This window comes from Meles meles, chromosome 20, assembly GCF_922984935.1.
Source record: "Meles meles chromosome 20, mMelMel3.1 paternal haplotype, whole genome shotgun sequence".
NCBI lineage: Eukaryota > Metazoa > Chordata > Mammalia > Carnivora > Mustelidae > Meles > Meles meles.
In genome coordinates this window covers 30,566,482-30,593,214 of record NC_060085.1, presented here as the reverse complement: position 1 = coordinate 30,593,214, position 26,733 = coordinate 30,566,482, and the positions used below count along the sequence as shown (strand labels likewise).

General features: G+C 43.5%; 1 protein-coding gene across 4 annotated transcripts in view; it reads right to left on the bottom strand.

The window, feature by feature from the left end:
• The window catches only part of PTPRG (protein tyrosine phosphatase receptor type G), a 696,945-nt gene that overhangs the window by 116,905 nt on the left and 553,307 nt on the right, over positions 1 to 26,733 (bottom strand). For all 4 annotated transcript variants that reach the window (XM_045990633.1, XM_045990636.1, XM_045990635.1 and 1 more), the window contains exons 7-8: positions 21,089 to 21,246; positions 10,094 to 10,286 (exon numbers count right to left, since the gene is read on the bottom strand). In XM_045990633.1, the coding sequence (XP_045846589.1) occupies positions 10,094 to 10,286; positions 21,089 to 21,246 (351 nt within the window). The remainder of the gene's footprint in view (positions 1 to 10,093; positions 10,287 to 21,088; positions 21,247 to 26,733) is intronic.

Genomic DNA, 26,733 nt, shown 5'->3' with positions numbered 1-26,733 from the left:
GGGCTCCTCACACTCCATGATACTTATTATGATTTAGTGTCAGACGCGTAGACAGCACCTTTCCAACACAGGCAGAGATTTGAAATAGGAGAGCCAAGATGCTCATTTCAAGCACTCAGACCATTGCTTTGTAATTGCAAAACCGTGTACGACAGGGCGCAGGAGTGAAGCCCACAGCCAGGAGGACAGCTGGTTGTGCCGGGAAGGCAAGAGAAAAAGATGCTTCCAGAGGACTCGACACACAACTGTGCCTTTACAGAGGGGTCTCTGATTATCAGGTCCCAGGGATGGGGGAGGTTAGAGGTTTATTGTGGCCTGAGAAAGCCAAGGGTTCTGCACACCTTCCTTGCACCTGAAGAAAAACAGCCTCAACTAAAGCCTGTTTGTTTGTGGAATAATCAGCAGGAAGATAAATAGTTTTGTCTCCCAGCTACATTCCTCCTGTGGCTCCACGGAGATGAGCGTGAACGTCTCGGAGCCTCATGCTTCATGGGCCGTGAATGCTGGTTAGCTAGGAAGAGGGGACGTCTGTCACTCTGGGAGGAAGGATGCTGCTGGCTTTTATTAATTTCCAGATTATTGTTCACCAGCTCCACAGTGTCCATACAAACAAACCCGATGTCAGGGAGGTTTTTCTAGAAAGCAAAGAAAAGCTGAGGCTGTAGGAGGGTTGCTAAGTTGGCCTTGAAGATTGAAGTCTGCATATCTGCCTGGAGACAGCAAGAATTAAGTAATTAGGGGGTATTTATAAGGTGAGATAACCATAGATGGCCCTTGGTCTCTGTTACTGAAGTCAGCTCAACAGCTCTCAAGCCATAACACAGCTCTGCCTAGCAGCATCCCAACACCAGTGCCTATCCCATGTTAAGTGGTCATTCTCTGCTTTTTGGTGTGGTGGGCGGTTGTTCCTTGGGACGGAGAGGAAAGCCCTCTATTCATGGTTTTTTGAGATGAACATTTCCATCTAAGTAGTTTACGGCCAAAGGAGAAGATGGCTTCCCAAATTTCAGGAGACGCTCTGATGTCGGGGACCGGGAGCAGTGTGGAATCCTACTCCAAATGTCTATAGCTATTCTCCTCCCGTAAGAGGATCTGGTTCTGGCCTAGATCATAAATGTCCCAACTGTGCCAATTCTTGTAGCAAGAATCCTTTGACTCCTGGCCACCTGGCATGTATGGATTAGCTTAATCCATTCAACCATCCGTCCCTCTTTCCCACCCACCCATCCATCCATCCATCTTCCTATCCCTCCATCCATTAATCTACCTCCCACTCCTCCTCCCCTTCATCCATCCAACCATCCATCCCACTATCCATCCATCCACCCATCCATCTATATCCTCCCATTCATCCATCCAGTTACATATTCACTGAGGAGCCAACAGTGAGCACTATACCCTCTCCCCACCAAAAAAGAAATACAAAGACAGTCTCACCCCTCATGGAGCTTATAGGGTGGTGGGAGAGTTAGACATTAGGGGGAAAAACACACAACTGAACAGAAAATTCCAGCTGTGAGAAGTGTTACCAGAGAAAGGTCCTGACACCCCAACACAGGCAGTTGGGCCAAGCAGTCAGGAAACTTCTGTGGGGAACATACCCTAGAACGGAGCTATGAAGGCTGAGGAGGGGTGGATGAGGCACAGAGGTGAGGTGATGGCCTTCTAGGTGGAAGACACAGCCTGCTGGAACTGGGTTGCAGGATGCCTGGACGTGGGCACCATGTAAGGACTGTGGATTTCACTGGAAAGTTTTAAGAAATTCCAATAGCCTCAGTTTGCATTTCTACCAGGAAGAGAGCCTGGTCCCCTTATTCTGAACTGTGTTCTCCAGTGAGCATGTCACATGCAATAGTTTGTCCTGAGCATACAAAGAAGCCACAGGAACCTACAGACCAGAAGGTATAATTATTTGCAGAGAACTTTCCATGTCCCAGACTCTGTACTCTTTGTTCCCTACATTGTTTCATTTTAAAGGCCAAAGCCAAGGAAGGGTTGTTGTTGTTTTTTTTTTTTTCCCATTATTATTTGTATTTTGCAGATAAAGAAGCAAAACTTGGGTATTAACTTGAGCAAGGATGCAGCAGAGTAAGTGGTTGGTCTGGAATTTGAGTTCAGGTTTACCTGACTCCAAAGTCTGTATTTTTATCAATCACTTTTTACTGTCTCATCGTTCATTCATTCATGAGCAAACAATGACTATATACCCCCCATGTCCTACGTGTCGTGTCAGGCGCTGTTGATCCAAGGGTGCACAAGACCCTCAGATGAGGAGGCCCCAGCATGCAGGTCAAGGGGTGCACTGGCCCTCCCAGGGAAAGACCCTGTGATCAAGGCCTCAGGGGCCTGTGCCTTGAACACCCAAGATAACCCTACAAATTTAGCCAAGCAGATAAAGACTGAGTCCAATGATTTCTTTTCAGATGATAAACTCAGATCTTTAGGAAGAATACCCAATCCCCGCAAGTATGTTTATTTTTGAAGCTCTTTGGTTCAGAGAGGGAGTAATACGATGTGTTGTTCAAGCCACCTAATGACATTGAAAACAAAGAGGCCACTGCTTGTAGATCCACGGAAGCTAGAAAATAGAAAGAACGCTGCATTTGGACATAAGAATGCCTTGGTTCTCATCTCCACTCTCCCACTTCCTCCTTGAGAGTCTCTGGCGGTTCCCTCCTTGCTCTCTCTGAGCCTCAGACCCCTCCCATCTGTTAAAGAGAAACAGTAATGCTATGTTTCTCTTTTTGCTCACCCCCAACCAGCCTGTATCCAAATGATAAGTACAATCTCAGAGGCTCTATTTCAAACTCCATCCCTAATGGATCATTTCTGCCTCTACTGGGATCACCATCACGCAACCACTATCATCCTGCAGGGACTATTTCTATCCGCCACGTCCTGGTCTTGCAAGTTCCATCCCAAGTCCCCTTGTAAACATTTTTCACGGAACAGAGAGAAGGGTTTAAAAACCTGTTCAGAACATGTCATTGCCTTTCTTAAAGCCCTCCAAAGGCTTCTCACTATCCTAAGAATACCAAGAAAAGTCTTTTCCAGACATGATATTAGCTCATTTCTCCATGCTGGTCCCCATGTCTCAGGGCCTTTGTAAATGACCTTTCCCTCTAAGAATTTTGCAGGGCTGGCTCCTTATCACCTCTTGCCCTACCCAGGGAAGATCCCTTCCCCACTGCTTCACCACACTCTACCAAACTCAGAATACTACTTGATTGGATCTTGAGAACACTGAAGCTTTAACATTGTCAGTTGATTTATTTCTTTGTTCCCACTAAAATGCAAACTCCAGGATGACGGACTCTTCCCCCTTGTTACCTTTATTGCTAGTGCCTAGAACTAGCAATAGTTCACAGTAGATGCTCAACAAATATTTGGTAAATACGAAGTGAAATGAAAAGTGGTAGGGGGGTTCTCAGGATTCAAGAAGACGTATGAATAGACAAGGCCAGCATAGCATCTGACACATAAGACCCCCCACACAGCCTGTGTAATCCCTGGTGCTTTAGGCACAACTTCTAGAGTACACAAGCTCCCCAATGGAATTTGAAGATGTCTAACAGGTGAAATGAAATTCACTGACTACAAAACATGAAGCAAGAGTACTTAATGTTGCATTAAATGTCTACGAAATATCAACTTCATATCAACCAAACCAAGGAAAGTTATACCAACTCTTTACATAGTTACATAAAGTTACAGTAATCATAGGATGCCTGAGCAAATAAAAATGTTTGATACAGCATGGCACGGCCTTCCAAAGAATGAGGACCTAGGATGCTGGAGAATCCTAAAAACAACCCTACTTTTTTGCCTTCTTTTTAAATCATTCACAAGGTTAAAAAGTAATGGCTAATGACAGTTATTTTTAAAAGAAGGGGGTTAAAATCACTCCACCGGGGCTGTGTTAAAAGTGTTTTTTCTTAAAACTTTTCTGTGCTGGAAGTTTCTGAAAGTAACAAGATAAGTTTTTGGAAGAGTTTCTGGGAGGACAGCTGCCTACAAAGGAATTAAGTGCTCATATCAGAGCTTCTTTTAATAAGATAAAGTAATTCAAGCTCATTAATCTGGTGAGTAGAAATGATTAAACTAAAAATAGAACATTAATATTTTCTCCCCAAATAGCAAAAACCCATGAATTTCAATGTCAAACTCTTTTTTTTTTAATTTATTTGTGTCAAACTCTTTTTAAAAGCAATCATGGATTTACTTCTTTGTTTGCTAATTTGGGTGGGAAATGGGATGCTCTTTCTCCATGTGTTCTGCTTTAAAATAGGCTAGTTACTTAGACATTCTCACACAGTGGTATATGTTCTTAAAAAAACACTTTTAACCAAAACAGGAAGCAGTCTTTACCATTGAAAATGCAGCTAAAAAAGGGATTCCCTCCATCAGCAGAATCAAAGACATGGCATGGCATGACTTTGGAGACTGGCGGGGGGCACACGGGCAACCCAGTGTCCTCCTGGTTTCTGTTGCTTTTATTACATTATGCAGTGCCACTTGAATTACGCCATCAAATCAAATTATCAGATCAAGTGGTTTTGATTCCACTGTGATTTGAACAGGTTTCGTTAAATTAATAAACCATATGTTTCATGTTGTTGGAAGGAAAGTTATTTTTTCCTCAATTCATTGTTCCCAAAGTCTTCACAATAGACAGTATTCAGTACTTAATCACCAAATGCTCTTTCATGTGCCCGGGATGTGTTGCAGAATAACTGAAATGACAGCCCATTAAATCCTAAAGTCTGTCCAAGTTATTTACCGACAAAGGGCAGAGTGGCAAATTGGATGTCCCTTGAACAATCCACCGAGCCTAAATATTGTTTCCATTTACTGGAACTGAAGCTTTATATTTTTTATGGATGACATCCATTATAAGTCTTTCTGTAGCAACAATACAGTATTAAGATGACTTTTCCCCCCTTCCCTTTGGTGTTGTACATGACCATGCGTCTGGTGCTGGCACTGAAAGGCTTGATGCTGCTTTCTCTATTCCAGTATGTCCAATCATCCTGACAGAAGGGCAAGATGGGGGCACATTAATTCAGGCATTCCTCACTGTGCAGCTCAATGAACACCACTTAATGATCATGGCCAAGGGAACAAGGGAGGTGTGGGGCTGTAATCAGTCCAGGGAGGCTCTCCTTACACGTCTGCTGTGAAAGATGACCAGGGGTTAAGGTGAATTGGTTACTGAGTTAATAAATATCTAACTGGTCCCAAGGTCTTGAGGTGGAATGGAGAAGTAGAATGAACCGATGCTTCATAGTCATGGTCATGGTCATGACCATCTTCAAGACAGAAAAAATGTACCTTAAACTGAGACTTTGATTGAGTTTCTCTATCTGACTATGAGCCATCCCCTAGAGCACAGTAGAGTCTGGTCTGCTGCCTGTTTTTGTAAACAAGGTGTTTTTGGAAGATAGTTTTCTACACATATTCATTCGTATATTATATGTCCATGACTGCCTTCATGCCAGAGTGGTAGAGCTGAGTGAGTAGTTCCCACAGGAGACTAAGTATCGAGGTGTCTAGGTGGCTCAGTCCTTAGGCATCTGCCTTTGGCTCGGGTCATGGCCCCAGGGTCCTGGGATCAAGCCTCACATTGGGCTCCCTGCACAGCGGGAAGACTGCTTCTCCCTCTCCAGCTCCCCCTGCTTGTATTCCCTCTCTCGCTGTGTCTCTGTCAAATAAATACATACATACATACATACATACATCTTTAAAAAAAAAAAGAGAGAGAGAGAAAGTAAGTGCTCACTCTCTGGTCCTTAACCAAGAAAGCTTGCTGACTCTTGCCTTATGTAAACAATTTATTTTTCCTTCTTCTGTAACAATAGCACAATAAATGCACAGTTCCATGATCAACACTGTAGCTCTCTTAGGCACTGAAAGTTTCCAATAATGATCAGATAGAGAATGCCAACCAGACAGGCTTCGTTTGTTTGAATTACCAGAAGATTATAGGACACCTTCTCTCTCAAATCTTTTTTTGCAGAAGACTAGAGAAGAGAAAGGAACTCTTCCTTTCTATTGGGACTCTCCACTGCATCAAGGTCTAAGGCCAGTCATCTATGCCCTCGAGGCTGCCTGCCTCCATGCTGGCATTTGTGACTGGCTTTTGGCCCATCATGCCATAAAACTACCCAACACTTCTTGCGGGGAGGGAAAATAAAAGGAGGACCATTTGGTCATGTAGACTATGATTCCATGAAATGTACACTTAAAAACAAACAGGGACATCATCAATCATTAGGGAAATGGAAATTACTACTACTTCGCTTCCACTGGGATGGCTAAATAAAAAAAGACACACAGCAAGTGTTGGTGAGGACGTGGAGAAATCCCACACACGGCTCCTGGGAACGCAAACTGGTGCAAGGGCTCTGGCAAACAGGTGGGCAGTTCCTCGAAACTGGAGAGCTGGAATTACCAGGTGACTCAGCAATTCTACCCCGAGGTGTGCATCTGAAACAACTGAAAACTGATGTCCACAAAGACACTCATACGCAAATGTTCACAGCAGTATTACCGACAACAAGGTGGAAAAAGCTCAAAACACCTATCAGTTGAAAAGCAGAAAAACAAAACATGGTATATCCATGTATTACTTGGCCATCAAATGAAAAATCCTGAGATCCATTCCAGTATGGATAAACTTTGAAAATATTATGCCAAAATATTACACTGGAAGAAGCCAGAGACAAAAAGGCATAATTTGGGGGCAGCTGGGTGGCTCAGTCGTTAGATGTCTGCCTTTGGCTCGGGTCATGATCTCAGGGTCCTGGGACTGAGCCCTGCATCAGGCTCCCTGCTCAGCAGGGAAGCCTGCTTCTTACCCCTCTCCCACTCCCCCTGCTTGTGTTCCCTCTCTCGCTGTGTCTCTCTCTGTCAAACAAATAAATAAAATCTTAGAAAAAAAGGGGCATATGTTGTATGATTCCACTGATATGGAATATCTAGACTAGGCTAATCCAGAGACCCAAAAAGTTGCCTAGGACCAGGAAAGCAGGAGAGATGGAAGAAAGAAAGTGAGGAAGAAGGAGTGAGTGATTGTTAATGGGTGTGGACTTCTTCTGGGGGGCAATAAAACTGTTCTGAAGTTTGTGAAAGCACAACTTTGTGAAGAGTCAATTCACTGAAGTGCACGCTTTAAAAAAAAAAAGAACTTTACTGCATATTATGAACTCTCGATAAAGCCATTATTAAAAAAAACAAATAGGTATGCTAGTGCACGATAAAAAGGGACGAGCTACTGACAGATGCTACAACAGGGATCAATCTTAAAATCCTAACGTCATGCGGCAGATACAAGCAGATTAGAGGCTGTCTGCTATTGAGAATAGGAGAAAGAATTGAGGGAACTTTCTAGGGTGATGAAAATATTCTGAAACTGGATTATATGAACAGAATTATGACTCTAAATTTATTAAAAATGATTAAAGTGTACATTTATAATAGTTGTATTCTATGATACGTACGTTTTGCCATAAGACAACCAGGAAACCCTGACCGACTGCTGGCAGGAGAGCACGGTACACACAGTCCCTCTGGGGAACTGCTGAGCAGTATCCAACCAAATCAGAACATGAATCTGCATTCCAGGCTGTCGCCACTGGACCCGTGGCGTCATGCCAATAGAGATGTGTCCAGATGCTCATCGAAAAGCACGGTCAAGGATTTCTCGTCATCGCCAGAATGTGGAAACCATGCATACGCTCACGGATAGCGAAATGGATGAATAAATTCAGGTGGAGCCTCACAATGACATTCAACAGTAAGAACAAACCACAACTACAGGCAATAGCATAGATGACCCTCAGCGTAGAGTGAAAAAAGCAAGACACAAAAAAGGACAGAGGGGATAATTCTATTTCTATGAAATTCAACAACAGGCAAAGCTAATTCATGCTTGCAGTTACCCTTGGGCATGGACGGTTCCTAGGAAGAAGGAGCTAGAGGTGCTTCTGGGAAGCCGGTGAGGTTAGTCTCTTGACCTGGGGGGTTGCTATTCAAGTCTATGGGGAGTGGGACGCATCAGGGGGTACATGTCCGCTTTCCTGTATGTTATACTCCAGTAACACGCTGAAGACACAAATAGGACTGTACCTCCACCCTCTCTGCCTCTAAAAAAGATCACAAAACATTGCAAAAGAGATCAAAAAACATTTAAGGAAGGGTCCACGGCTCGGCTCAAATTCAGAGAAAGCCCATCCAGTAGAATATCTTGCCCCCTTTGACAATTTAATGCAACAGAAACCATTTTCTTCTCTAACTTTTTCGGGTAGTAAGAGCCATGCACTCCCTCTGCACAGCTGATGTATCTTATTCTCAGCCCGTTTTTTAGGGAGGAACTTTGCAACTGTCATAACCTCAGCAATTCTGAGCTACCAGATCTTGTATTCACTTGTGATATAAATTTGTCATCCCCCGTCGTCCTCTGCATTCACCTCTCACACAATACTTACTCCCTAAGAGATTCCTCTTTTCCCAAGCAAGTTCTCTTGGGAGAAAGCTTTGCAGCTTGGTTGTTTTCTTTATTTTTAGCTTGGTTGAAAAACAAAATTAGCCCAAGTGCGGTTTGCTATGCCAGCCAACCCAAGACATTTCCCGGGTTGGCGTGCTTCTTACTTCTTAACCCACCCATTGTTCCCAGCTGACGACGCCCTTGACAAAGTGTCGGCTCCAAATTACTTGAATCTCAAGCGTTTCTGGATGGCATCTGGCCAGACTAGCTTCTCTCACCGTCCTCAAACAAAATCACACAGACAGGAAGGAAACGATCACATTCTTAAGTTCCTTTTCCTCTTCTGTTAGCTTCTTTTCAGATATACGAGCCTGGAAAACGGGCTCATTCTTATCAAAGTGCACATCAGTGCAGTTACTTGTGGAATACACTCGCATCCTCCTTATTCCTACAAAGGTCATATGCCAGTAAATTAGTCCCTTTCATTGGGGGGTGGGGAACTCTTAAAATGTCCCCGTGTAACTTACCCCACTAAAAATACCACAGTCTGTGTCCAGTGTTGATCAATGACACAAGCCCTTCCCATATGACCCAAGCTCACGATTTCAGAGAGCACACTGGCTCAGAAAAGAACCATCTCAAAAAAAAAAAAGAAAAAAAGAAAAAAAGAAAGAAAGAAAGAAAAGAACCATTACTTCACACCCAAAGAGAATTCCTTCTTATTCCTTCCTCCCTTCCAAATACTGGAATTTTTTTAAAATATTTTATTTATTTATTTGAGAGAGAGAGAGAGAGAATGAGAAAGAGAGGGAGCCTGATGCGGGACTTGATCCCAGAACGGATTGAGTTGAGCCAAAGACAGATGCTTAACTGACTGAGCCACAGAGGTGCCCCCGCCAAGTACTGGAATTTTGATCAGCCTTATTCTCTAAGTGAGGACACACCATGGGGCCTGAAGTAGAGCTGTGAGGATAGAATTTGACTTTCTAGTTTCCTGGAAGAGAAATTTATGTTCAATTCACATAAGAATGTAGAAATAGAAAAAGACTAAGATGCCTGAAAAGAATAAACTCAAGTTTATCGGATATGGGAATCAAACCGTTAAATAGTGGTTTAAAAAAGGCCACATGGTGTCAGGTAGGGGTGGAGAGCAGGAGGGGGAGGTCTTGACTGGTGCGGAGGTCGTCAGTAAGGAGGTAAGGGTGGGCTGCAGGGTGCAGTGCTGGGGGGCAAGTCAAAGGTGCTGGTGCCTGAGGTCAGAGACAGCGTCCTGATCCCAACAGAAGGGGGTGGAGGGGCAGGTATAAGGTAAGACACCCACAAGCTTCCCTCAGAAATTCACTAGTCAGTGTTGATGTTATAAGGTAAAACTACCAACAGAATGACTGGTATATTACTAGTCAAAAGGGCAACTCTGAACATATCTATTTAACTGAAATTTTTCCCACAACTGCTTCTATTTATCATCCAGACAAGTCTCTTTTAGCAGAGAAACATATGCTCTTAACACGGAGTTCCAACTCTTGGCTGGTTTGGAACTTCTTTTAATTTAAAGTAATTTATGATAAGGAATCTTCCTCCGGGCAAGGGCACTTAATCCAACTATACCTTTAGAGGCTTCTGTCCCCAGTGGGTTTTCTAAGAAGTCTGTCATGTCGTGGTTCCAGGCGTCTCGGACCGCAGACTTGGACACCACCCTGCCGTTCAGCTCTTGCTGTGGTCGGAAGTTATTTCTCAGATACTCCACCGACTTGACGTGGTCTTGCTGCTCCGTGGTGAAGATGGAGTAAAAAGCCTCGAGCTAAACAGAGAACCGGAGAGGGGAGGGGGGAGAAAGAGACTAAGAATGAGAAAAGCGATGTGGGTGGGGGGGCTGGAGGGGGGACCAAGGACACAAAACGGTAGGATGTGCCCCAAGCCAAGTCTGACCAACCCAGCAGGATGCAGGCTCCTTGCTGGAACCACTGCCCAGGGGCTTATCTGGCTGTGGTTTCTGTCCTGCCAGCGAACCGGGAGAACACTCCACCGGAGGAGGCTTGTACAGAACTCTAGGAGCCTGTGTCTCAGAAAAGAGTTCCAGTCTTTCTGCTCTGCCCCCTGGCAAGACTGTTCGTGTTCTGGGAAGGAACACAAGGTGATGGTGCAACTGGCAGGTTCCGGAGCCTGGAGTACCTGGATGGAAAGTCTAGCTCCACAGCTCACCCACTCCGGGGCTCTAGGAAGTGACTTCCCTGCTCTGAGCCTCAACTATTCCTCAGTAAAATGGTGCTAACAACAGCAGCATCGATCCCGGCCGAGTTTGTGCCAGTACTCAATGAGATAATCCACGTGCAGTGCTTAAAACAGTCCCTGGCACAGAAGGGCTCAGTAAAGATGAGTGATTCAGTTCTTACTAAGCGTCTTCTTCCGTATGTAATAGGGATTCAGTTCAGCAAAGTTGTTAAGGCAGAAAGTTGATGGCTCGTGAGGTAAACTACTCAGTTTCGACACTTACCAGATGGGTAATCATAGTCAAACTATTCAAGCATCAGTAACTCAATACATATCAACATTATATATATATATTATATAAGACAGATATAATACTAGCCGCTATCTTTTAAGATCATGGATAAAGCTTATAAAATAAGATTATTTTCATCTTAAAAGATTAAAATGTATGTAAACCATTTAGCAGCCATTAAGTCCACGGTTAGGATTAGCTGCGCTCATTATTATTCATATTATTAAAAAACACTTTCCAGAAGACTACAGACCCAACTTTTATGGAGATGCAAAGAAAAAAAAAAATCAGGACTTCAGGATCATATTTCCATTATTAAAAAGGATTCTTTGTGGCCCTCCATCTTCTGCTCATTAAAAAACAACAACAAAAAAACAAACCTAAAAAAAAAAAAAACCAACAAAAAAACCCAGAACACCACAGTAATGCTTTGATAGAAGAGAAATGAAGCTGAGGCTGGGCCAGAGGTCGTTCTCAGCAGACCACAAAGTTATCCTGGTCACCAAAGAAATAAAATTAATATAAATATATAAATATAAAATAAAATTAATCTAAAATGACCAGCCGTGGAACACACTACTTCCTTGAAGTGGGGGATGAAAATGGAATGAAAAAGAGAAAAACTGAATAAATCCTTTCTGGCCCATTTGGTTCCTTAAATACCCAATCAGAATGCTTCCCAAGCAGCCACTGAGTGGTCGCCCTAGGCTTTCAGGGACCATGGCCAACACCAATGTTAAATACACAGGAACATTACAGTGGAGTTTCTTTCTTTCTTTTTTATAAGTATGCTCCACGCTCAATGTGCAGCTTGAACTCAGGACCCTCAGATCAAGAGTTGGATGCTCTACCCACTGAGCCAGTCAGGCGCCTCCCAACCTGGGTTTCTGGATGGTCACCTTGAAGCCTGGAACTAACCCTAGTGTTTCTCAAACAGCTTCAGACAATGTCACAAAAATTGATCTGCTTGATCTGAAACTCCCTCTCTTTGCATGAGAAAGCAATGAATGTGTATAGTGATCACAGCCAAAAAAAATCATTTAACTACCTGGATTCATCTATCATTTCACCTTCCCTGCAATTCCCCTGCAAATGTAAAGTGATAACAAACCATGAAACCTTTTCTGGTTTTTCATCAAGGTAACAGATCCAAAATATCTCTCAAACCAGTCTAAAAGCAAAAGTAGTCTGCTCCTGTGGTGTTTCTCCAGTTCTCCAGCAGTCTCGTAACTTCTAACAACTCCTGTGGTGGCTATTCAAAATTGTCTTTCTTCCCATTCTTCCTTGTGATGTTCCTTCTTTATTTATAGTGAAGAGAGAAAGGCAATAAAAGCAGAAAAATTAAGAAAATTGGATTGTTTACTCTGCCAAATGTGACCCACTCAGATGAAGATAATTGGAGGTATTGAAGAAAAACCAGTCTCCTCAACCTGGCAATGTGTACTCACTCCAACTCGGAACTGAACACATCCACACATGAGAGAAGGTTTTAGAGTTTCCTGACAGAAAATAACTTCCTAAGATTACATGGAAGGAATTAACAAAGACTCTGGAGACCGTCTAGGGAAAGACCAACCACAGTGATTACAGGGACAGAGGCTAACTCCCGTGTGGAAAGGTGAAGGGAAGTGGGAAGTGTTTAGCCTGAAGAAAAGGCAAGTTAGGAGTAATTTGATTAAAGGCCCTTGTATGTGGAACATGCTGACCAGCTCTTCTCCATGTCCAGAGAAGGCCAAAGAGAGGAAATTGGTTTAAATTAAAGCCTTAGAGACGTGAGTTGAATAGAAAGAATTCCTTAACTTCCAGGGTGATTTTTCTTTCTTTTTTTTTTTTTTTAAACGGCCAGGCTGCTATACATAGCAAGTTAGAACGGAAATATTCTGGAAGAGCATCCATCTGTCCTGAAATAGTTTAATCTCTGAGATGCCAGAAAAGGATGGCCTTGGAGACTGTCTTGGCAATCCGACTCTAAGGTTTGTTTATTCTCCAGAAGACTTGCTTCTTTCACAGCTAGCATTTAGTTCCCCTAAAAAGTTTCATTTCTGATGCCTCAGGAAAGAATTAGTCATATAACTGTAAAAAGAGGCAGGTTCTGAATTTAACACAAAAATGCTTTTGCTTAAATTGCTCTTACAGCTTAATGACATGCTATGGCTTAAAAGCTCCGCTGCTTCCTTGTCATTAACTCAACTTGCCCAGAGATTTCCAAGGAAGGATGTGACGGTTTTCAGAGTCAACTGATGACCTGGACGATATTATATTGTCAACTGGATCATAGCTTTGCTTGACAGTCATACAAAAGAGGAAAAGGAGGTCAAGCTTAGCAGACTCATCAAATGTCCTTCGGGATGTTGGCAGTGTTCACTAAAACCCTGTCATTCCTCTAAGTTGAATGAAAATTGCCAGTGGTCTCTCTCGCTGGTGCCTTGCATGTCTGGCCATTGAGTGGAAACCACCATGATGCCTGGATTGGCCAAAGGAGTCACGTTTGCACTCTGGCAGGTGAACAGTGATACTCCGGGTGAGAGCCACTGATGGATCATTACACAGCTACTCCCCTTTGTCCCTTGATCCTTACCCTTTCCTTGTAACCACACTTGATAAAGGTGAATCCAACGACTACCCCGATCTCTACTTTTTGATTCCAAGGGATGCCATTTATAAAGACTACAATGAGAAGGTGCCCCCTAGAGTTGTGCAGGTCTAGCAGCACTACCTAACTCTGCAGCCACAGGACAAGCTGTCAACTCTTCTAGATCTGCTTAATAGCCACACAGCTATTTTCTTAAAATGTACATGAGATGCCATCATGCCTCTGTTCAAAAACTTTCGAGGGCCTCCGATTCTAATGGTGGGGCCCTAAGGATCAGCCTGTGCCTAATTCTCCAACCTCGTAACACTTACTCTTGCTACCTGGGTTCAAAACCCTGTTTCCAATCCCCACTTGCTAAGTGTATAACCACGGTCAAAGTATTTGATGTTTCTATGCTTTGGTTTTCTTACTTGTACAATAGCAATAACACCAATTGTGGTTTTTGCTACATTAAATGAGATACCATACCTAATGCATTTGGAATAATTTCTGGCACATGGTAGACATTCACTAAGTATTATTAACATTACTATTATTCTTCTTTTATGAGGAATGTGGTAACTGTGATTGTATTACAAACTTCCAACAACTCTAAGATGCTCTCTCTGCTTCTCCCTCTTTTCCTCCTTGGAATGTGTACTATCAAACGCATTCTGTGACAGGTACTTTGTTATGCAATTCAAACATTACTTTGGTTTCTCACTTGTTTTAGTTTAAAATAATAACATTAAAGTAACATTGTTAACACTATTATTATATCATTAACACCAGCAGCTAATATTTACTGAGCGTTTATTCCAGGCATTGTGTTAAGAGTGTTAGGTGCTTTCTTTTACTTCCTTACTTCCTCACAGAAGTCTCATAAAGTTGGTAGTATTATCATATCATTATTTGTGACTGAGGAGGAAGCTGGGCTTAGAGACTTGACATGACCTGCCTAAGATCACAGAGGAAACAAGAGTTGACATGACTGGGGTGCCTGGTTGAGCGTCCTACTCTTGGTTTCGGCTTGGGTCGTGATCTTAGGGTCGTGGAATCAAGCCCCTCCATCAGGCTCCAAGCCCAGCTCAGAGTCTGCTTTAGATTCTCTCTTCCTTTCCCTCTGCCCCTCCTCCTGCTCATGCACACTCTCCCCCAACCCTGTTGAAGTGAGGATTAGAAACCTAGGTCTGTGTGAGTGTCATACTCTCAGCCACTTCATGTCACATACATAATAGGCCTGCAGCATTATTCATGGGAAGAATAACATCGCAGTGGAGTTACTGAATGTGAGAACAGAAGTCCCCAAAGAGCTCCTTCTGCTGACCCTGAAAGACCACTAATGCGGGGCACCCACCATTGGCAATATAAAACTATCTGCACTTTTCCGCACTCTGGACGGAAATAGCTTATGGCTCAATGAAGAAGGAACTGGGAACCAGGAACAAGATGGTGGGCACAAGGAGGAAAAGCTATGCCCCACAAAAAGCCCACACTTACTCACCTATTCTTTTCCAGAGCCAAGTAATAAACACACTGGATTTATCTTCACTTTAACATAACTAATGAAGTCTTTATCATTTAGTAAAAATAAACGAAAGTTTTTATTTCTATAATGTAAAATTGACTTTTTAAGTTTTTATTTCTATAATGTAAAATTGACTTTTTAAGTTTTTATTCCTATAATGTAAAATTAACTTTTTAACTTTTGAAGCAAACACGTAAAACACTTCTTTCTTTTATCCCTGCTTGGGGAGTTGTAATTGCATTTTAACTGGTGCTGTTTCAAGACCAATTTTAACCTTGAATTGCAAATGTGTTGGCTGGAAGTGTATATAAATCATTTCAACTTAGTTTTTATTATAAAAATATTACAGAGAATAATTAGTTTTTAATCTGTCAGTTCAAATCAAAGGAAAGTTGAAATCTATTCACGCTACTCGTGTGCAGCAAGAGCTCTCATCCACGAGATGTGGGGAAGGGCCATCATGGCTGAAGGGGAAAAAGGAGAGAAAATCCGAGGTAATATAATTATGAACCACTAAAAGGCTGCTGTGCACAATATGTTAGAGGACGGGCATATTATAGCCTTTACACAAAACCACAGTCCATTATAAACATAATCATAAACGCTGGAGTAAGCATTAAGAATGGAAATGTCACACCTAAGGTCACGGAGACACTTCAACTTCACCACACATTGGAGGGGTGATAGGGCAAGCCCTGGGGTGTTGACTCATTATTAAACAAAAGTGATGGAATATTAAATTCCCAATAGCCCAGAGCATCCAAAGTTTTACTGACTGAACCATGGCTGCAAAAATAAAATCCAAGAATAGCTAGCTAACTACAAGGACATGTCCCTCCCGCAGCAACAGAGAGTTTTGCATGAAGACAATTATAAAAAGGCCTTCCACAGAAAGAAACGGATTTAACCATAATTACCACCAAAGAAAGCTATCTGTTGGGATTAATAATGACACCTTTACCCACCATTTAAAAAACCCTCTCTATTCACATACACGGTGCATAATGTAGTCTTGGAATAGGAAATTTTTGAATTACGCGATTCCTTAGGTGTTGAGATAAAACGTGAAGGCTACAACAGCCACGAGCCCAATGGAGTTGTTTCCCCAGAAATGTGGTGAGCTCCTTTTGTTGGAAGGATAATAATTTGGATATACTGGGTTGAATCAAATATAATATTAAATGAGGTTCACCTGTTTCTCTTTACATTTTTTATATAATGTGGTGACTAGAAAATCATGTATGTGCTGGACAATGCTGCTCCAGAGCCTTGGTGACAATTTAATAATAGCAACAACAACAACAAAAAATCCACCTAATATGTCTTGCACATACCCTGTGGCGCTAGGCACTAGTCTAGGCATGCCACATGCATTCTATCATTTAATCTTTATAATGACGCCATGAAATGGATGTATTCTTATATCCCCATTTTACAGAAGAAAACTGAGGCACAGAGTAAGCAGTGGAGTAACTGAACTCATGTGGCTGAAAAATGGGGCCAAGAATGAAACCCAGGCTGTTTGTCTCTGAACAGAGAACATAGTCTTAATTCAATAGAGTTTCTCTGCTCTTTACGACAGAGATAACACTGGTTAAAAAAAAAAAAAAAAAAGTATTGCAAATCAACCTTTCCTAACCACTCCAGCTTATTGTTAGAAAAAAAAATTAAATATCTGAAAGCAAACAAACTAGACATCTTTATATTTATTGCCTTTTTTTTATAATTTATTTATTTGACAGACAGATCACAAGTAGGTAGAGAGGCAGACAGAGAGAGAGGAGGAAGCAGGCTCCCTGCCAAGCAGAGAGCCTGATGCGGGGCTTGATCTCAGGACCCTCGGATCATGACCTGAGCTGAAGGCAGAGGCTTTAACCCACTGGGCCACCCAGGCGCCCCTATTGCTTTTTTCTTTTTTTTTTGATTGAGCCTCCAAGAGGCACTTAAACAAAATTCATGCTAGGAAAAATTATAGGTAGTATCATATTTTAAAGTACAGGAAGCAGACAGTTCTGGAAACGGAAGGTTGGGGTAGTTTCCAGTGGCCAATGTGCCATCATTTGAGAGCCACCACTCTAGAATAAAACACATCCCTGTCTACTGGACTCAAATGATCATGTTCTCTGATTGATCATGAACACAATAGAGGCACCATCTCAACATGCTAGCCTCGCTCCTTTGACCTGGTAAACCAGCACCAAGAGTGGCACCATTTTGTTGGGATGATAAAGTCATGACACAATGTTTGTCTAATATTTACAGAAGATGTTTTGTGGAACCAACCACCTAAGCCACACTGACTGCTAGCCAACCAAGCCAACACGTGATCCCATTAGCAACACTGTATCAGATCCAGATTATCACAGGGACCAAAGTCAGAGCTCACCGGCTGTGGGGCTGGTTTCAGTGTCCAAGGAGACTCACAGAAGAGGCAAAACAAGGAATTGCTCCTATCTGGAAGGCTTTAAAGAAATCCACGTCATACAAGCCACCATACAAGTGCTACCCACTGCATTATATGGTGAACACATTCTCATTTTCATTGCTGACAGACACTCACACGGTGTAAGGGGGGACAGAACAGAGGAAACAGTCTTTGGAGAAAGAGAAGAAGGAGGAAATCCGAATGTTTCCTTTCTGACAGCAGCAGACGTGGGATTCTGTCTGCTTGGTTTTACGCACTGACTGTCTGTCTTTCTGAAATGAACGTTCTGTGCTAACTTCCGAAAGAATGTTGGCAGGGTCAGGGTGGGAAGGTCTGAAGGGACAATACTTGGATGGTTAATGGTTTCCCTTCTGAGCGCTGACACCACTGTGACCTGCATGCAAGTGTGCCAGCAAGGATCCCGTTTGGCCGCAGGAAAATGAGCTGTTTTTCCTCCCTTGGGGTGGGGGGAGAGGGATAAGGTGAAGCTGTGTCTGATGAAAGTACTGTCTAAGCATAGTTTATAGTAAAGAAACTGGGAAGCCAGTATGATTAATTGATCTCTTTACTATTTCCTTGAAACAGAACTACCTGCAGACCAAGTCATATATTCCAAGTCACAGAGAAAAACTCTTCTACTTCCTCTCTCGGAGTGTTTGAGCGGCACGGAGTGAAGGGTACACAGCTGTTAACTAAGCATTTCTTGGGCGCCTGGGTGGCTCAGTTAAACCTCAGAGGGTTAAACCTCTGCCTTCGGCTCGGGTCATGATCTGAGGGTCCTGGGATCGAGCCCCGAGTTGGGCTCTCTGCTCGGCAGGGAGCCTGCTTCCCCCTCTCTCTCTGCCTGCCTCTCTGCCTACTTGTGATCTCTCTCTGTGTCAAATAAATAAATAAATAAAATAAAAATCTTTAAAAAAATTTAAAAACAAAACAAAACAAAAAACTAAGCATTTCCTAAGATGCCCAATGACCCAATGTCAAAATGCGTCTAATTGACAAACACTTGACAAGATATCCAAGCCTACAGCTCTACCTTTTGTTCGGACCCACAAAATATTTGAAATTCTAATAAAACACAGTACTACACAAGTATTACTCTTTGCCGCTCCCCTCCACAGAGTGTCCTACAAAAAAAGTGGCCAGACTTGTATTTCTTAGTCTCGTTATCTCAAGCCTTTGTATCTCTGAAGACAAAAGCATCTATCTTAATGGACAAAAAGCATCTCTTTTCAAAGTCCCCTGCCCCAACCCTGGGGATATAAATATTTGGACTGCAATTTTACTTTATTCTAGTAAGACAATGCTGGCTTCACCATTAGGAAGAAAACTCGTTTCCTGTTTCATTATCTTCTTAAAGCTGGCAGATCCTGTTCAGCAACCAAACTGCTAGTACTTCTTTTGTCATCAGAGAAGAATTAAAGGAAAAGAAATTTCTTGAAGTAAAATGTCTGCCAACGGCAGTGAAGCCAAGTCCGTCTGGCCTAACTTTGTTGGCAGGACAACATGTCTCTCCTGCACATAGCTCCTTCTAAACGACAAGCTCCATTTACCCCCCGGGGGAGGGGGACAACACTAGGTGTTTTAGGAAGCTACCTGGTCTGTCTGCTGATTTACTTAAGGATGGACACATGACCCAAGGCCAGCCAAGCTGCTGGCTGACCAACATCTATTCAGATCTATCTTCTTGAATACTGGAAGTAGGACCCTCACGATTGTCAGTTGGTAGCTGGCCCTTGAGTTGAAAGGTGAACTGGTACGAGAGCAACCGTATTTGGCCTGGTAACCAAAACAAAACCAGCTGGGCGTTAGAAAAGCACGAGAATTTTGCAGAAGTACAGAATCACAGAATCACAGAGCAGTGGCAGAAACTCCAAGATTTAAGAACCTGCGTGGCCCCTGAGAGAGGGCTTTGCTTCCCAGTCACAGTCCTGGTTACGACGGCTTCATCTCAGGGTGCCTCCACCACTGTTTCCTTAAAATACTCCCTTACCTGAGCTACCTTACGTGGGTTGCTGATTCTTAACTCCAAAACACACCTGACCATGACACCCTCTAACCCTCTTTCCCCAACCCCTTATTCCGAACTTTCTGCCTTTATTAGGAAAATCTTTGGACTCTTCCCCACTGCGGCCAGATCCACAATTTTGTTGCCCATATCTTCAGTTATATCGCAGCTGCTGTCACATAATTCTAGAACTTCCCCTGGCCTACTACAACATTCCTTATTCCTACCTGTCACACTCTAGGAAGGCATTTCTATGAGCAGCTCTGATAAGATCCTTCCTTTTTTTTTTTTTTTTAATTTTTAAAAATATTTTATTTATTTGACAGACAGAGATCACAACTAGGCAGAGAGGCAGGCAGAGAGAGAGGAGGAAGCAGGCTCCCTGTGGAGCAGAGATCCCGATGTGGGGCTTGATCCCAGGACCCTGGGATCATGACCTGAGCCGAAGGCAGAGGCTTTAACCCACTGAGCCACCCAGGCGCCCCAGATCCTTCCATTTTTAAACAGTCCTGCTTAATGGCTCAAATTCCGTTTCTTACAATCCTACCCACTGTTGCTGGCTCTATTTTCTGAAACTATGGAGAAGAAACATACCCTTCTACTTCAGCGCATGCTGCATTATGATGACTAATATTTCCCCTCTAGGAATTTTCTCCTTCCATCTATTATCCCTCATGAGGTAATTTCAAGCCTCCCCACCCATTCCTACTCCCACCCGCCCAGTGGCTCCTCTTCCTCTGACACAGCCCTCAAACCCATCTCCATTTCACCAATTTCCACATCCACCTTCCTAGGAAGTCAGCCCAGGCCACACTCAGAGAGAAGAAGTTCAGTGTAATGGGCAGCTACAGGGGTTTTGGAATAGGACAAACCTGGGCTCAGTTTCCGGCCTCAACGTCATTACCCATGAATTCTTGGCTATGTTACCCAATCTCTCCAGGCCACGATACCCTTACGTGCACCATCCTCGGGCAACAGCCATCTCTCCACGCTGCTTGGCCACGAAACTGACCATGTGTAAAGTGCTTAGCGCACAGAAAGCGCTCAATCAATGGTATTTATTCCTTCATTTCGTCATGTATACAAATCTCTCCCTTTTCTGAACTTCAGGTAGGCTTAGTGGCTCAGAGCATGACTTTTGGGATCGGACACTCTGGCTTTGTAACTGGTTGGGTGGCCTTCTGTATCTCTTCTCTATAAAAGGGTTGGGGGGGGGCAAAGAGGACTGCTGTTTGTGAGGATTAAATGGGTGAGCATATATAAAGAGCTCAGAAGAGTTTCCAGCACAAGCTGGACAGCTGTTCTCTCCTCAAGATGGAATACTTACCTAATACCTGATTTTATACCCTCAATTCTCCTCAGCCAGTCAATTTGTGGCTGAGAAACTGTGTTTTATACTTGACAATTCTTGGGTTCAAAACATGTCTGTTAGACAGAAGGAATTGGGGCGGGGGGGGTGATAAAAAAAACTGGTGTTTTTTTTAACTGGTGTTTTGTAGCCACATTAAATGGTTACGTCCTAATGCAAAACAAGTGAACACTGAGGTCCCATGTGGCGCTGAATATCTACCTGATGGTAAGAGATGGGGACAGGCCTCCGGAAGACAATCCATTCCACGATTTCGCTACACGGTGGGGTGGTCAGAGAACCCGTGTACCGGTAATAGCTGCCCAAGGACGCAGGCAGGAGATCCCGGAGAATGAAAGGATCCAGAAAGGTCTCCTTCTCTGTGTGGAGGAAGGAGGAAAAGAAAGGCACAATGACGTAAGTCATATTATGCTGCAGACATACAGTTGAAACCCTCGGCATGCTGGTGCCACATCACAAGCCTTCTGTTTGTTTACATCCCGAGAAGCACTAGCATTTGGTGGTGGGAGGGCCACAGCAAACAAAGCAGTGTTTCCCAGGATGTGTTCTGAGGCTCCACGGTGCACTGTATTTCACAAAAAACAGGTTCCATGACGAGTGCTGCTGGGCAACCTGCGGTCCTTTCTTTTCCCCACCCCAGGGAACAGACAAAACACTAGCACAGTCAAGTCCCTGAGAAGTCCTGCAGAAATGAAATGGACTTGATTTCATGTAACCCATCCCTTCCCAATCTTGCTTTGCCACCGAACCCTTCCCCATCCAATACTTAGGAACTAACAATCAGTGGCATAAATGCCGGGACACTCATGAGAGATCTGGCATAAAAAGAAAACTGTTAGCCAATGGTAAAGTTCAATTCAAAGCTGGTTACACCTGATTGTGGTTTCACCCAGCACCTCTCCAAAACAAAGTGAAATCTAACCAACCTACAGACCTGAGCTTATAAAATGGGGGCCCAGAAAATAGGCTTCTTCTTTTTACAAAAGCAGAGTGGTCTTTCCTTATGTGGAAGGAATGATATTTCAACCAAGACTGAAAAATGATACCTGACAATAACTCTATGAGAAAAACAAGGTGTGGGGGGGTTAGTGCCTGCCCAAGGTCACACAGCTCCTAAACTTCAAAGCTGGCATATGAACCCAGGCACTCTGACACCAGAGCGTGCACAGCTCTGACTCAGCTAATGAAGAAGCTGAAGCAACTTCAGTGAATATCGAAGGATAGGGGTAAAAGAGAAGAGCATCTGGGGCTGCGGGAATAGCATGTTCAAAGGTCCCAAGGCAGGAAGAAGCAGTGCAACAGTGTTTAGGGCACTGTATTATAGCTCTCCCAATCCGGCTCAGTAGATCATCCAGCTTCTTTCCCAAATCAGAGAAGGCTCTATTCTCTCTCTGGGTCTACAAAGGTCTAGCCCTGAATTTAAAGTCTGGGATTTCTTTCTTAGCCCTTTTTGGGATGTAATAAGGCTATTCTAATCCTGCTAATGGTTTGCCTTAGCTCCCTAGTGGTCTCCACCATGGGCTGAAGGATATTCTTGCGAGGACCTTAGGGCTCCAGGTTACCTCCTGGACACATCTGTGCCTACATGAGTAGTCCTTCCAGGTTCACACCCCTCCTTCCTTTTCTTCAATGCAGAATAAGCAATACAGGTCTTTGTGCAAATGTGCATCCATGGACTTGAGAGAGCTCTGTGACTGGGGGTTATGCAAAAACCCCAAGAGAAATCAACTCTTTAAAAACAAGCAAAATGGCAATTTTCTTTTGGGAGAGATTAATTGACTAAAACTTAACACTTATTTAGCTTTATTACCATATGCCGGACACCATTCTGAGGGTTTACATGCTGTAAACATTTACGCAGTACTTACCGGATGTGCCAGCCCTTGTTCTTAGAGTTTGATAAAGATTAATTTATTTAATTCTTAAAAGAGCCCCATGAAGTTGTCCTATTATTATCACCAATTTACAGGGCTCGGATGTACAACGGGTAGTTGAGTTTAGAATCCAGGCTTTTGTTATTCTTAAACCATCACTATATGCTTTCAATTTACAACTTGACTCAAATTTCTCAGATGTGGAAAAGAAGGCACAGAGAAGTTAAATGACTAAGCCCAAGATCACTAGGGATTGGGGAAAGAGAAGCCGTTATTCATGAGACTCCAAAACCTTGGCTGATTCTCATATAGGTTTTCAAATCTGTTTTTAAGGAAAAATTAAATATTAAGTCATAAATGCCAAAGTCTCCAAATTAGAGGTTCTATAACCAAAATGACAAAAGCAGGTTCTGTTTGGACAAAAGGCCGGAAATCACCAAACTGCCCCTCCGCCCACTGGCAAGTGTGGGTTTTAATTTAAACCTGGTTACTGGCAACCCAATGACAGGGTAAATCTCTGCCAGCGTGCTTGGCTGCGACTGGGTTGGCTGGGAGCAGGACAAATGCTGGCCTTTGCTTGCTGCTCCTGCACTTCCCGAGCTACGTAAACAGACAAGGCAAGGCCCCAAGCAACAGAGGGAGCATAGGGCCTGGCATCACAAACCACAAAATCACCATCTTCATTTTTCCCTCACGTTGTAGGTGAACTTGGCGTCGCACCGCAGCACATGAATCGACCTTAGGATCAAGGACTCCAGGCTGAATGGCCAGAAAACCTGGAGAGTTTTCCCCTAGGAGCCTGATCCAATATTGGGGCTGCAGTTTAGCATGCTGTAGGCAGACAGCTAGTGACATGACAGTGCTCGCAAGCCGGCAGCGGCACAGCCCCCACCTAGAGCATCCACTAGAGGATAAAAGATAGAGCAGAAACACCTGCCCCCCACCCCATCTGAGAACTCTGGATCTCACCAAGGGCACGTCGTTTTAGTAGGCTCAGGAGTCTCCTGTAAGTTCTTGTACGGGCTTCTGAATTCGGCAGGGACATTGCTACAAAGGCAGAAAAGCTTTTTTTGTCTTTGACCAACCTAAGGGCTTCAGGGGCAGGTTCTGTCTTTAAATGATCAGCAGGTGCAATCAGATGGGAGGCAGGGAGGGTGGACATGGTGAGGGGAACCAAGAAGGAGGCTTTGCTGCTTGTTGATTCCGCCACAGTCACTGCAGCTGGGTCAGGATTCTGAGACCTGGAAGGGGCTTAGACCACCCTCATTCAGTGATTTTGGGAGCCAAGGAACCCTTTATTCAAACAAAATATTACACAGAAGGCAGCCAACTGAAACAGCTAAAATGCAGCCACCATGGTTAAAGCTGAGCTGGGAACCTAGGGACACTTTGGAAACCACCAACTTAGTCCACTTTACTTTACTGCGGGGAAAATGGAAGACCAGATGGGAGATAAAAAACTTGAGAACACAGAAACTCAGAGGGGATCCCTTCTTCAAGGAAGCCACTTAGGATCTGGAACAGTAAGCCTAGGACCAGAAGTGTCACCTAGCAGCAGGAGCTGAAAACTGCAATCCAACCACTGCTTTCATCAGCACCTCATTTCTCCATCCCTATGGAAGCTGGGGAAGAGAGCAGATTCTCAGCCGCCAGGGTCTGAATCCCAACTCCTTCACCTGTAAGCTCTGTGATCGCCGTTACTGAAGCTTCCTCGGCTGAGAGCTTAAAATAGAGTAAGCATCTCATAAATGATAGATTTTTTATTTTATTTTATTTTTAAAAGATTTTATTTATTTATTTGACAGACAGAGATCACAAGTAGGCAGAGAGGCAGAGAGAGAGGAGGAAGCAGGCTCTCAGCAGAGCAGAGAGCCCGATGCAGGGCTCGATCCCAGGACCCTGGGATCATGACCCGAGCCGAAGGCAGAGGCTTTAACCCACTGAGCCACCCAGACACCCCTAAATGATAGATTTTTAAAAAAAGATTCTATTTATTTATTTGACAGGGAGAGAGCGAGTGAGAGAGGGAACACAAGTAGGGGGAGTGGGAGAGGAAGAAGTAGGCTCCCCACTGAGCAAGGAGCCTGATGCAGGGCTCAGGCCCAGGACCCTGGGATCATGACCTGAGCTGAAGTCAGATGCTAAATGACTGAGCCACCCAGGTGCCCAATAAATATTATTCTTATTCTAATTCTTATTACTTATATTATTATCATTATTATTAGTTTTCTGAACAACCAAGGCCTAGCCATCTACACCTTACATAGCTATACACTTCCTCTAATGCTGGTACATGTGTCTTTTTTTTTTTTTTTTATTTAAACCTTGATTATTAGTGCCTTAAAAGTGCCTCATGTCTGACAAATTCTCCACCAACCTGAGCAACACAGGTTAGAATTTTCTTTGCCAAAGTTCTAGTAAGAGCTTTGGAACCAACTGATATTTAACAGCTGGGTGACTTTAGGGAAAGGTCTTAAGCTCTCTGGGCTACTTCCCTCATCTGTAAAATGGGAATTCAGAGGGTATTTACCCCTCAGGAAGGCTGTGAAAATTAAGCAAGCTCATAAACGTAAAGGGCTTAGCAGAGTGCCTTGGGAGCCCTGATTTATCAAGGCAAGCACTTGGCTGAGAGCAGACCAGCTCATTTTGTGTTTTAAGCCAGGGATTGGCAAATGTTTTCTGTAAAGTGCCAGATAGTAAATATTTTAGGTTTTGCAGGCCAAGAGGCAAAATCAAAGATGTTATAGGAATACTTATATTAACAAACACATTCCCACAACCTTATTAACGATATTCAAAATGCTAATAACAATGGAGGATAATTTAAAATATATACATCTGCTATGAGAAGAACAGAATTCTTTTGGGGGGGTAAAATTTCACTTAATTACGGTTTGAATGTAAAAATCATTCTTAGGTCAAGGGTCATACAACAAGAGTCAGTGAAATGGATTTAGCCATCAGGCCACATTTTCCCCTGAACCCCCACTTTTAAAAAAGATTTATTTGCTTATTTTAGAAAGAGCATGAGCAAGCAGGGGGTTGGAGGAGGCAGAGAGAGAATCTTGAAGCAGACCCCGCTGAGCTGGGCTCTATCCCAGGACCCTGAGATTATTACCTGAGCTGAAATCAAGAGTCGGCCACTTAACCAGCTGAGCCACCCAGATGCCCCTTCCCTGCTGTTTTTTTATAGCAACTGTTTGTGTGTTGCTGTGTGTGTCTGTAGGGGGGGTGCACCGGTGTTGGAAAGTCACCATGAGGGGTGCCTGGGTGGCTCAGACGGTTAAGCATCTGCCTTTAGCTCAGATCATGATCTCAGGGGCCTGGGATCGAGCCCTGTGTCGGGCTCCCTGCTCAGCGGGGGACCTGCTTCTCCCTCTCCCTCTGCCCTCTGCCGTTCCCCCTGCTTGTTATGTGTGCTCTCTCTGACAAATAAATAAAATCTTGAAAAATAATGTGGGGGTGCCTGGGTGACTCAGTTGGTTTAATGTCTGCCTTCAGCTCAGATCATGATCCCGCGGTCCTGGGATCAAGCTCAGAATTAGTCTTCCTGCTCAGCAGGGAGCCTGCTTCTCCCTCTCCCTCTGCAGCTTCCCCCTTGCTTTTGCACTGGTGTGTGCTCTCTCTCTCTCTCAAATAAATAAATAAATAAATAATCCCGGAGAACAAAAAAAGAGAGTCACCATGATAGCCAGAGCTAGAACTGGGGTGTGTGGGGGGTAACTTTACATGTTCTGATGCCTCCACTACTGATGATCATTTCTGTTGTGAACATATATTACAGAATTAACTCTTGAGCTGTTTTCATTCCTCCTTGAGTCTTCTAGCTCAAAATGAACATCAATTTTTACTCATCTTTCTGAAAATTCCATTTCCTGCTCAGGCCCATAGGCAGTGCCCCCCTGACAAATGGGGTGTTCACAATGCTTAGGTGTAAATAAATAATTTTAGAGATGGTAGCCCTCTACTTTT